The 13,365-nt window shown below is 47.1% G+C and overlaps 1 protein-coding gene across 1 annotated transcript in view; it reads left to right on the top strand.

Annotated features, from left to right (window-relative positions):
• The window catches only part of LOC121598731, a 66,383-nt gene that overhangs the window by 25,334 nt on the left and 27,684 nt on the right, over nt 1–13,365 (top strand). Inside the window, exon 2 of the mRNA XM_041925970.1 lies at nt 2,678–3,634. Coding sequence (XP_041781904.1) covers nt 3,467–3,634 — 168 coding nt within the window. The 5' untranslated portion in view covers nt 2,678–3,466. The remainder of the gene's footprint in view (nt 1–2,677; nt 3,635–13,365) is intronic.

The raw sequence follows: 13,365 nt of genomic DNA, 5'->3' as shown, positions 1-13,365 counted from the left end.
GCCATGGGAAAAATGGCAAATGGTGGGAAATATATTTATGAACGTGTTGGGTCTTTTTGGTTTGCACACATCCTTTACATCATCCATGACCCAAACATGTTCGCTCAACGTAGTTCGTCTTCCGTGTGCTCTAAGTGTATGCTTTTTAAAACAATCACAACACAGCAAATTGAATTTTCATCGGAATTCTAAATACGGAAATTGGATATTGCATATATTCTTGTACCTCTCACGCATGATTTGATCGTATGATTTTTTGGAGTTCGTTTCGAAATGCTCCCCTCGCAGTCGGCAATTTTCAATCGCAGTAATTATTTGCCGGTAGTGAATTACATCGCACTCCTAATGAGCTTACGGTTTACGGGGTTTTCCGCACTATTTTGGATAGCTTTGAAACATCTTGAAGGACACTACCGTACACCAGAGCGTGGGGTAAGCTTAATGGCTCCCCTCTGTTCCGAAATCAACACGCAAAACCAAATCGCGAATGTCCCGAAGCAGTCAAAGTCACAATCGGCAAACAGGGCAATCCAAGAGAGAGAGACTGAGAGACACGGTTGAGTAATCAAGGCTCTTGGAAGCGTAAATTTGTCCTGCAAACACACGGGCGCCCTGCGTTCGTTTCGCTTCCAGTACCTTCACTGGGGCGCCTTTTGCTCCTCATCTCGGGTGTGTTTGTGTTTGTGTACAAGATGCTCCAGTCTTTTCCAGATAAATGGAGTGGTGTTCTATTTTTATGATCCGCAAGAATAACCTTAATTTCATCCTTTACATCCTATAAATGCTCTCACGCGCGCGCGCTGGTCGTTGTACATCCCATCTAGCGTTCGTTGGGCCTATGCGAACAAACACACAGACCATGTACAAGACCGGTTGTGGGCTTTTCAATATTGAGTTCGAATTCATCGCCCCACCCTTCAGAAAACCGTCGAACACACCAGAAATCCACAAATCTCCGACCAAAGGCAACCTTTTGATGTGAAACGTAGGAGAAGTGCGCTCTACCTCCTCCCGCCCAGGGCTGTCAGAAAGATGACGCTTGATTGAACTATCCTAATATTGATCTGGTGAGACTGTCGCTACCGTAGTAACACCCACCCACCTTCCCCTCTTGAACTGGGGGTTGAATCTTCGAAACCGAGAGGCTTTTCACGTCAATTAGCGTCAAAATGTCGACCGCGCAAGGTTGAGAAGATGCGTGTTTGTTGTCAGTGAAAGTCCGTGATGCGGCAGTGCCGTGCGTGTAGATGTTGACGTGTGTAGAGCAGAAGTTCTGCTTCTGCTTCAGGTATCTGCTCTACACATATCGGCTGATGTTAATTAACGGCAAAGCTGTTGGTGGCTGAGATACAGGGCAGAGGTGCTAATCAAGTTTCGGTCCGATAATCAAACGGTGTACAGGGAATTTTCGAACAGGTTAGTTCAACCTGCGAGATATGATATTGGACTGATGTTGTGATCGCTTTAAAAACTGTTTAATCTTAGTTTTTAATGTTTCTCCAAAGGCTTTAGCGAATTTATTCATCAATTTGTCATAAAAACAGGCACGCGTATGCTTCTCGGAATATCAGTCGATAAGATTAGATTTACGCGCGCCCCTGACCTTATGTGATGGATGAGTAGCACGAGAACTTGGGCCCAATTTCAGCGCCACCGTTCTAAACATAACTCGAGCCAACTTTACGTTGTCCAAACGAAGAATCCGTTGCTATTCCGTATCCTGTTGCCTTTGAAACACACTGACCTTATCGATACTAATTTGTGTTTTTTTTTACTTTCTTTCTCTTTCCAACAGAATTGCGTCTCCGTGCCAGAATTGGACCTCCTACTAAGTGTACCAACGTATCCGTGTCGTGCGTCATCACCTTCTTCATTGGGAAAGAGACCTTCTTTTAATTGCAAAGCAGGCAACTGGGTGTCGTCGGTGGTCAGTGCAGAGGGCACGTCTCAACCAAGTCCACCGTGCTGAAGAAATATACAGGCATTTCGCAAGCCGTTCAAGCCTCCTCCAAAGGTTATGGGTGTATTCTTCTGTAGTGACGTGACGACAGCCGGCATTAGCTCCCACCGGTGGGGACACTGGAGGGAAACCAACGAAGATAGAGAACGATACCTGAACCCCATGAGAACCTAAGGATCAGTCTGTGTGTGTGTGTGAGCGTTTGATATCCTTTCCATCGCCGCACACAAAAAGGAAGTCTCATGCTTTCGTTCCGCTTGCATTACGATCGCATGTCCGCTGTCCGGGGGGTGTGCTTGTCCGCTGTCCGTTCAATAATCGATTGGAATTGGAACATCCTCCTCTCCCTGTCTTTGCATGTGCCTGGCTGGGACGTTTCCTTATCCGCTTGCTGCGGTAATTACGAGGTTGAGCTTTTGGGGCGCGGCGGGGCCTTCGGAGCATTGGAGGTGCAAGCAGGTGTTGCCTGCTGTGGGTGCTCTGGGTTGGAAAGGAGATTTGTTTTGTTTGTGGTTTCCGTACCGGAGTGTGTTTGAGACATGTTGGGAAGGAGTATTCTATAAGAATCGAATGGAAGTGACGAAACAGTGGAGTCTTTGGGGAAAAGAATGCTCTACTATTTCGTTTCATCTTCTGTTTCTTTGCAATTCACAGCCTCTTATATCTATGTATGTGACTCCTATGAGACTAATTATATTCTCCTTTTGTTTGTTTTAGATGGTGTGAACAGCGGTAGACGCCGTGCATGTGCGTGAGTCTCTTCTGAAGCTTGTAAGCTTCCGTGACGGGTACCAGCAGCCCCGAAGCAAAGGAAGAGAAGCTCCCCAAGCCGATCTCTCGGTGCATGTGTGTGCTTCCGGTGAGAATGGAAAACGTTTCGGTGCAGCCGAGAAAGCAGAAAACCGTCACCACCACCACCTCAACGGCAACGACCAGCAGCAGCAGCTCCAGGTTGTCGCAACATTGCTGAAGAAGCAGCACTGTAAAAGCAGTCTCGTTTTTCGGTAGTGTAGCAACCGGCGCGGACCCATAAGGAGCTACGGAGAACAGGATTCCCGACTGGTCAATACCGCGCGCGCGTGTGTGTGTTTGTGTTGTGGGTGTGGTGACTCCCTGTAGTAGCCGGTCAAACCCCATTTCCCCAGGGTGGTGTGTGCAGTGTCCTGGTGTGTGCGCAATGCACCTGTGTGAGCATTTCTGCCAGTAGCGTTTGAGTGTGCGTGTTCGGAAGGAAAAAAAGCAAAAAGTTTTTGGGGTACGCTTTACAGTGATGCAGTGGCAGTTGTCGTTGGCAGGCAGGGTGCAAGTGCAAAGCAATCGAAAAAATTAACAAACGGCCGAAAGCCCGCGTTTCGTGAGCGTTCGTTTCGGTGTACGGTGTTCGGTGGTTCTTGCGAAGGAGACAACCACATCCAGCGCCGAGCGCTTAGGAGATCTTCCTCAGCTAAGAGGGCAGCAGCAAACAGCAACAGTATAGCCGCGGCAGCCTGTGAAATCAATACGACGATGTCGGCCACGATGAGAACCACCTTGCAGACGGTGCCGGAGTCGCTGCCGGCCGACCACATCACCAACAGTGGCGCCCCGGTGCAGTGCGCCGCCCAGATGGAACCGAAATCGCACTCGCACAGCAACTCGGCCGGCAACAAATCGATCCGCTCGTCCACCAGCCGGGTAAGTGATCATTTCATCTGGTTGCGGGTATCTTTCATCAGCAAAACGCCATTGCCACCTGTCCATTACACTCTGGCTGCGGGTAATGCCTGTCGAACATATGCTGTGGAATTGTTATCGCCGACAAATTTTGTTGTATTATCGTCTTTTTTTATTGTGCTTTCGGGAGAATATGCTTTTTCAAAGAGGATCATTATGTTCAAATGTGGGAGAATCAATGTCGTCGTTGTACAAAATGTATTCTGTCAAATTCAAATGCTTTTTTTTTCTTCGTAAGAGTCACAACTTTTGTGTGCTTTGTGGTACAAACCGTGTCGTCCTTTCTTGTTCAAACAAACACACATGTGGTGATGGTGAAACAAAAACAAACATCCAAAAAAGACGCTGCTTGTAATTGGATGTTTATCAGCGAACTAAAACGAGGTCAAATAAAATTAAATTAAGATTATTCTTAACCGCAGCAGTTCCATAAAGCTGCATCTAACTGCACCCTGTCACGTAATCGATAGGGGAGAAGCTCCAGAAGTTGGGGCTTTCCTTCTTTTCCGACCTCCGAACGCCAACTTCCCGTAGGGATTGAATTATTGATGGACGTAAAGCATGATGTTTCCTGGATACCAGGCCAAACCAGCGTAGAATGTTTTGGGGTGTATGTTCAATACATTTTACATGGTAACGACAGTCAATTTCCCTTCCAAATAAAACATAACTCTTCTTGTCCATTAAGGAGCTATCGTTCTTTTTCTTTTCCCGTAACCATCTTCAAACTTTCAAACTTCTCATCCTCTCCGATAGGTAGGCAAACTGCATTGGAGGAGTTTTCGATTGCGATTGATGCCCTAAAATTACGTAATTCCGTTGAAATTTCAACTCTGTGCAAACTCTCTTCCTGGGAATTAGATTTACTGCCCGAAAGCGTTTGCTTATCCTGTTTGAGCGAATTCCATCCATCATTCCATCCATTTTCAATGGCATATGTTGTGTGTCGTGTCTGTTTCTTCATCTTGGAGAGGCGACCCCGTGAGTGCGCACGTCAGAAAAAGGGATGTCTTGCTTTTTTCCAGCAGCTTGTTCGTGTTCTCTGCTGGGAAAAGGGAAGAAGGGATAAAATCAATAATGCATAAGAGCACCTGACTGTGTACTTCCGCTTTAGGCACGTGTGTGTCTGCCTCTGCAACATCTTCGCGTAGAGAAGAGAAGAAAAACATCAACAAGCTGTACTCCCTGGAGGCTTTCGATGTTGACAGGTTTTGGATGTCCTGAGCAAGAACGTGGCTATTCCAGGAAAGTAGAGACAGGTTCTAACACATACAATCCATTTTCTACGTCTTGTAGAATGTACATTTGGAAATTGAACGGAATGTTCCAACAAATTTTTATACACCTCAAATATCTAGAGATATTCATCAATAGTTATTCCTTGCGTCTAATAACTCTCCCTTTAACGGCTGTACTGGAATGTTGATGCCTTCAAAACAAATGAGCTAAACTCTATCTACGATCTGGTGTGCTCTAGTGTGTACTATTCCCCTCACAGTCTGGTGTAGCAACTCTTATTTATGTTATGGTCCCACAGAAGCCTCGAAAAGCTATCTTCCGTTGCGATAAAGCGGGAGTTATCGGTGAACTCCAGACCTTTGACTGTCTAGAAAAGTCTGTGATGCGCACACGTGCACGCGTGTGTGACCTTCTCCGACGTGCTGCATATTTCATCTGCCTGCGAGCTACTACCGGAGGCACGATCGTTCTCGTTGTGCGTGGTGATTTCATAAATTTATTTACCCTTACCCCCGTGTATGTATGCTCGCAAGAACCTGCGTGTTCTGTTTTGTGCCTGGCATTGCCACCGGCAAGAGCGCCAGCAGAAGCGACGAAGGACACGCTCTCTGCAACATATTGACTGTTCTTGTTAGAAATTAATTCCCATTTGTCTTGTCGGCTGGTGGATGCGTCCTGGGCGCGGTTCCAGGGCTGTCGAACTCATACCATTTAGGTGCAATACTGGTTTTTGGTGTAGCGTGGTGGTGGTGGTGGTGGTGGATGTGCATAGTATGAACCATGTTTAATGCATCCCCAATGCCCCATCCAGTTTGAAGAGATAGCTCACCCCCTTGTGTTTTGCATACGGCGCGGTTCGTCGAGCGCGCGCTGTACTCCATTTTTACGCCCACTTAAGCGCTCTTGTGGGTGTGCGCTCATTAAATATGCATCTTAAATGAGTTGTGCGCTGACGAGCAGCGTGCGACAACGATGATGATGATGTTAATGATGATGAGACCGTCACCGCACGGGAAATGTAGAATCCTTTCCCGGCTATTTCCTTTCTGTTCTGGCGATGCACTCTCGACTTCAGCGCTGCGACCGTGAAGAGTCCGTGAGTGTATATTTGTATGATTTACTCCCGGACCTTGCCATTGAAGCTGCTGCGGGATGATAATGCCGGAAAGGATAATGGAAACCCTCGAGACAACAGCGTTTTCGACAGCGCACCATTCACGCGTGCAAATGGAAAGCGCTTGAAGCGCGGTTCTTTCCGTTCCTACCGCTGGTGAGAGGGGACATTGGAAGAGTGCATTTTGTGTAAAACTCAAACTGCTGAGGCGCCCGTGTGCCGCAGCAATTGTCAAGGATGGCTTTGAACTGATAAGAAATATGGTGTAGTGGAAGGTCTGGTTCACGGAAAGGCTGACGTCGGTATGATACGGCACAAGAGCACGCAGTCAGTGAGAGTTGGGGATGCTAGAAATTGAGCCCATCTTCACCGAGAGATGGGTGTGGTCCCCGGTAGCTACGCGAAGGCTGCGAGCTGTCGGAACACGAAAGCGAGCCTTACATTTCAATTGCAAATTACAACCCGCGGTAGGGACAATAAATCTATAGCGCGCGCTGACAGGGGACCGTCAATATGTTTGCAGACGTTTGACGCGCCCCATTTCCTCCCAGTTATTGAAGTGTGTTGTTTGGAGTCGTTTTTTTTTTCGAGAAATATGAAACTCGTATCCTTTGTTGGTAGTCTTGAACACAACCGGAGATGATTCTGAGTTTATGTTCGAGTAAAAGTATTTACATCCCAGTGCCACAAAAGCGCTCCAATTGCAAAAGATATTTCTTTTTATCACAGCAATAAAAAAGTTGCAAAAGAAAAGCTCTCCAAAAGCGCCAGTCGTTTTTATACATTTGACCCATTCGCAGCAGGAGGGCACACAGGATGAGCTGTAAATTATTTCCCAAGCCAGCGCGCTTGAACTTTATCCACAGGCGGAAAACTGGGAAAAAACAGGCCGCCGACCGCCGAAGCCCCATTACAGCCGTTCTGTGGTCGTCGTGGTAGAGCTGAAGCGCACTACAAAAACAACAAAAAAAAAGACAAGGAAAATGGCAAAAATATGCAAAAAGGATCCTTTACCGCAACACAGCAACCGCCCTGCGCTGCCAGCCCAGTAGAGAGCTCCACTTTTACTTGATGAAGTAATTTTGCTCCTTGCCCTCCTCCACGGTGAAGTGTATGGATTTTATTTGTGAGCAGGGTTTACCGACGGAAACGCACTGAACGGTGGAAAAACCAAGAGAGGGAAGCTGAGTTCGTGGAAAATCGAAATCGTCTTTTCAAAAATCATCCAACGGGTGAGGAAGCGCGTGGGCGCTTGTTGGAGATGAATATTTCACATTCTGATAAAGTTCCCAACATGGAGGAAGATAGAGGGAGAGCGAAAGAGACACATCGTGAAGAAAAGGGGGTCTTCGTTAATGTCGTTTGAAACGATGAAAGAAGGGGTTAAATTAATTGGGAGGTTTTCCGGAAGGCTTCTCTTCTATTTGTGTTTTCCGTTGAAGCGATGGGCTAGGAGCTTGTTTGTTTTGAGAAGTGTACTATGATAAGTACGATGGCTTCACAAGTAAAATGGAAATTTTCAGTTAATTAAGAAAAAATAATACTATTCAGCTTGTCGTGTTTTGATTCCGTTGGATTCCAACAGATGGCAGCAACGTGCAGTGACACTACTAAGCGCGGGTTTGGTGTAAGAGAATGATATTAGAGCTTCTGTAGTTGAATTAATTTATTATAAAATATTTAAGTATGTTATAATTTACTATAAAATGTTTTAGTCTTCTGCAATTGATATTTACGCCATCCTTTGAAACGCTAAGGTCTCAGAAATCCCTGAAGTATCTTCTTTAGTTCCCGATTTTCCCGCACGGCGCTCTCGTCGATGCGGCTGATGCAGCTCACCTTGAAAAAACGCGATTGAACCCACCAACAACTTCCAAACATCGCACGCGTGGTGCTTCGGGAAAAGATCTTCCCTGTAACACGAACCTGTGTGCCCTCCTCCTTCCCGAACATCCCATCTGACGTGTTGTTGTTGGTAGTCACGATATTCACTCGCTTCATTTGGCATGTTGTTGTATACTGCTGCTGCTGCTACTGCTTGCCTGTAGTATACAGAGCGTAGCTAGGTTGTTGGATTTTTGCGGAGAGCTATTTATAAAACTTTGTGTGTTCCCTGTGCCGTTTTTAACAAACCTTCCGGTGGTCTCCCTTTTCCCCTTCGTTCGCCAATTCTTTACGCCACCCCTCTCCTGTGATGTGTGTGTGTCACATCTTCCGCGAGACATTTTTAACGCGTTCTTCTCAATCCCCCGTGCTTTTTTCCCCATGTAGCCGCTCTCTCCGTACACAATTACACTTTTTCGATGATCCCCGAAGCAAGCAGAAAAAAGGAACACAACCCGTCACATTCGCGCATTCTTCCTCTAGGTTGTGTTTTGACAGACGCGCGAGTCGTTTGAATTTGCGTGTCTGCTGCTGCTGCTCGTTCTTGAGCGAAGAATTTTTACGTGGTATTTTTATGTGTTTCTGAAGTTGGCTTGTTGTGTGTGTGTGTGTGTCGAACGAACACTTTTAGTTGGACCTTTTCCACCCCCCTCAAAACACGGTCCAGGCTTACCAGGCATCGTTGTGTGGCGTAAGTGCAACGTGCTGCTCTTCCAGCGCTCGCTCGGGAAAAGGAAATTAGGCATTCAAATGATAGGTTATTAAACCGACATCCGTCTCTGTGTATGTGTGTGTGTGTGAGTTCCCCGGTTATTCATCACCTTCACGATTTTTTTATCGCCCACCGATCGCCGGCTGGGGGATCTCTATGCGTATGCGTTTACTTTACATGCTGCATATTTCCCTCATTTCTTCCCACCTTCTGGGTCTGGGATGTGGCTGTGGACGTAGGTGGAGCGCGAAAAAGCCTATGTGTGTCTGTGTGCAAGCAAAATCAAAAGCCAAAAAGGGCAGACACAATAATTGGTGGTAATTTTCTACGCTCCTTTGCACTCCTTCCTGTGTCGGGAAGGGGCAACAGCCACCGCCGCCGCACATTAATCAGCACCAACCGTGGCCGATCGGTATCTCGGAAACGTTCGAAGAAGGATCCGGACCAAGTGTGTAGTATAAAATAATAACACGATGGAAATAATGTGCATAGTTCGATTCCTCAGCAACGAACGTGAACGAGGCAAACATCTCCCCACATCTCCTCACCAGAACGTATTGGATTCGGTTTAAATTTTACGCAAAATGATCCCGCTCGCGCGCACATAACAGCATGGATCGCGCATGATGGGAGTACATACATAAGAAGCAAAAAAAACCCGTCGCTATTACGCAATTGCGCGCGTGTAGTGCAATGGAACAGATTCATGTTTTTTTTTTGTTATGTTGTTTGTTGTCGTTTTATTTCGTTGCGTTTGCCGTTTACCTTGCCCGGTCGGTCTACGCTTTTGCTTGCAAAAGTGTGCACTCTGCCACGACGACGACGACGACGATGACGACGAGGACGACGTTGTTGTCGATGCAATAATGGATGCATCATACAAGCGCGCGAGTATGTGCAGAGCCAGTTACTACTCGGGGCATGCTCCAATTATTATCGAACCTCTCTCTCTGGGGCCCTTGCCCACACACTGCCGCTGCCATGTTGTTTCTTGAATCGATGCTTGAAAGGGAGGGGGTAGATTAAACGAATCAAAAACCGCAGCAAAAAAAGAAAAAAAACATAAATGGTGCATGAAATTTTGCTGACATTTGGATAACGAGGTTTTTTTTTTTGGATAAGCATGTTTTTATTTTGATTTTTTTTTTTGCTACATTGCTCCAAACTTTGTTGTTGGCTAGGAGCTTTTTTAGCTCTTCTACAAAGGGAAAATTATGCTTTTAAAGTATATATAGAATATAATTGTATAAGAATAATCGTTTAATATAAAATAACTCAATAAAAATGTGTCTAATCCGAGATATGTTCCTGTTTCCCATGCCTTGCATTCACACAAATTAAGAACCGAATGCGAAACACACGCTGGAAATTGGCTCAAGATCAACGACCAGACACAGAAAGCGACACAGAATATATGGAAGTAAACCTGCGGCGGTGGTGGTGGGGTGCCCATTTTTGGACACGATTTCGGGCGGTGGGTGTGTTTCTGAGGACATTTTTTCCCTCTTTAAGACAACTCACTCACACCACCATGGGCTTAAATCTGGAAACTGTAGCGTAAGAAGCTTGAAACGGCACGGTGGCAGAGACGCTTAAGCGAAAGGCCTTTTGGGCAACACCGAGCGTGTGTTGACGGCGATGAGTCATAAGTGCGAATGGAAAGGAAAGGATGAGAAACGAATGGATGAGAAGAATCGAACCCCCCATAACCGGTTGTTGTCGATATTGCATTGCGTAGGTACTTTCGGGAGCGAGAGAGCGAAAAAGCGTAATTTCTAACCGGAAGAGTATCTCAAATCCTAACACTTGCCTCTTAAAATAGAAGCAAAGCGAGTGTGTGTTTCTTGTTTATAGCTCGTAAAGCATTGGAAGAAAATCATGGTCACGTGGCGCCTTCCAAAAAAAAAAAAGAAGCGATCGGTGAAAGATCGCCTGTACATAAAACCGTTTCTTTTTGCACCTTTTTATCCGCAGTCCATTTCTCAAGCAACACTTGGCTTGGCGTGTGGAATGACTCACAGACGACGCTCGGCTCTCTCATGTCTTTTCAAGCAGGACGCAACGAAGCAGGAGGCCGATGGAAGGGTTAATCCACGCGCTGTCCGTTAACCACGCTGTAAAACCTATCATCAACACGCACACATTGCTCTCTGAATCGCCGCGATCGTGTGGCGCCCTTCACGCACACCACTTCGTTCCACGCGACTTTAAAAAAAAACCGGTACAATCAATCGTGAAGCTTTCACCCTCACACACACACAGGTGCGTTCGAACGCCAAGCTCTGCACCTGTCGAAAAAGCTTGTTCGCACCGACACGGGGACGCTGTGCGGTGAGTCGTCATTTAGGCGCTTACTGGGGATTGTTTGGTCGTGAGCGCTGGTTGATATCGCAGCTACGATTGTAACCTAACGGAAGTTGTTACTGTTGTGTTGCTGAGTGCGTCGTTGTCGTGTTTACCTTATTGATTATCGTATGTGTGTGTGTGTGACACCATTAGAAGACAACTTCCTTCGTGACGACAAACACACAACACTCCGACTTGGGTGGAATGCGCAGGGTCAAATTGGTTGTACTTTTCCGCTCTCCTGCCGTTCAGTAGCAGTATTTGGACACCGGGTCTGGACGATTGACACACAGAACCAACTTGCCACTTGGCGGCACTTCCGCCTGCCACGCTACGCTCACTCACATGGCGTGTGTGGTGCATTACCTGCATTCGTCCAATAAGGGTAACCCCAATTGGTAGAATTGTCATGGAAATGTACTACCCAGCGTGGCGGCCACTATGCGTCGTTGACCTTTTTGGGTCCAGGGCGGAAGTGTTTGTGAGTGTGTATGTGTGTTTGATGCTAGCGTTCTTGGCAGATGGCTGCTGCAAAATTAAACAAACTGATAAGCGCGTAATTTATTTGCCCACCGAGAATCTTGCTTCAAAGTAGTTCTCGGCGATCTCGTCACGTCAGTGTCTTCGGTAAATGCTCCCGAGCACCTAAGTACGGCCATAAGATACTACGGTGTATGTGTGTGTGTGTGCAATTACAACCTGCCTGATGTCAATAAACGATGGAAGACTTTTTGCGCCGACATTCTACTTTGTCGTGGCGTGCGATCTATCGGGCGATGTTTATAGCTTCAATAACGCGTACAGATGCGCTCTCCAGTCACCCAGGTCGCTGTCGCTGTGTGTTTAGAGCAGTGGGAAGGGAATTATTATCCTCCCAGAACCTGTCGCCCTCATCTACGGAGGGATGGGACATACACTGTGTTGACTTCGCCTGCTCCGCGTTACAGTTTGCGCTCGGCAGCAGTAGGAAGCATGAGGAAAGAGCCCGCACTGATAAGCAACACACGCTACACTGTGTGCTTCTTCAGCGGACGTTTATCGCTGGTAAGAGTGCAAATCAAAACACGCAAATTAAAACGACAAACATTTGCATGCGAGAGAGAGACCTGCTGGAAGTAGAGGAAGGAGGTGGTCCCATCGGGAAGGAAGGTTCTTCTTCGCTACTCTCAATAGCCCTGAGGCCCTCTCCCCCTCCACTTCTGGAGAGGCAAGACGCTGCTGGGCCAAGAGAGCTGGCGTAGGTTATTGACGCCAGCAATTATGAGCTTTATTTAGCGTCCATCTTTAATTGAAGCGGTTCAAATTAGCGTACATTTTTCGGTGTGCGCGCGTAGGCGGCGCACATAGTGTGAAGATCACGCTCTCGATCATCATCTCCGAGAGCGTCAAAAGGAACGCGCTGGACTCTGTGGAATGCAATTGAGGAATCAAATTCCACGCGAAAGTGAAACAATTTTGAAGTCAAGGGTACAGTAGCGCACATGCTGCTGATGCCGCCGGATAACTACTCAACGCGATGGGTTTTGACACAGGCCGCTCGTGACCTTGGCAAAGTCTCCAATTGATGGTATCTATTTCTGTTATAGTCTCGCCCTGTCTCGTGCCCTCTCGCTTCTCAACTATTGTGGCCAGGAGAGCTGTGTGTGTGTGTCTGTGTATGTGGAGGTAATAAATTGGATCAACGGCAAACGCGTCCGGATCTCGCGCCTTGCTGCATCTCCGCCGCCCGTGACCCCAAGCAGGCGTTGTTTAAAGTGGTCAGCACGGGTGCGCACGCGCATGTTTGCCGCCTTGTTGTTCCTTGAATATGCGAGTTATCGCGGGTATTTCCTGCCCCGAGGTACTACTGATCGTGTGTGTTCACGTGTTCCAACCAGGGTTAGGGACGATTCGGGAGATGTCCGCATTATGAAGTCAATGAAGAGTCGCACTGGTGGCAACCGGAATTGAACATCCGCGATGTTGCTGTCAGCTGGTCAACTCTCTGCCCGGCGCGTCGAGTGCTGATGTACTTGGGTGTGAGTTTGAAGATACGTTTGGGGAGTAGCGATCTTTCAGATCTTTCATTTCCCAAGAGAGAGAGCGAGAGGGATGGCCCGAAATGCTGCATGAGTCTCCAAAGTTTGTGTGGACCTCCTCCCGCTAGATCCTTACCCGTGACGCCAGGCACGTTGTGCTAACTGTCGACAATAAATTACTTAAGATAGCGTGCCAGACTTGCCACCTCCAAGATATTAGCGGAGTGGAAATTTTTTTTTTTTCGTGTGTTTGTGTGTTGTAAGTTTTATCACGAAAGCTTCACCCGTTTTCTGAAGCGTCTCCCGCAACACGTGATATATAGGTGGTGTGTATGGTGGCTGTGGGGTGGGTGACTGTTGTTGTGCTCTGAGGCTCTCC

This window comes from Anopheles merus, chromosome 3L, assembly GCF_017562075.2.
Source record: "Anopheles merus strain MAF chromosome 3L, AmerM5.1, whole genome shotgun sequence".
NCBI classification, from domain to species: Eukaryota; Metazoa; Arthropoda; class Insecta; order Diptera; family Culicidae; genus Anopheles; species Anopheles merus.
This window is presented reverse-complemented; position numbering and strand designations above follow the sequence as displayed.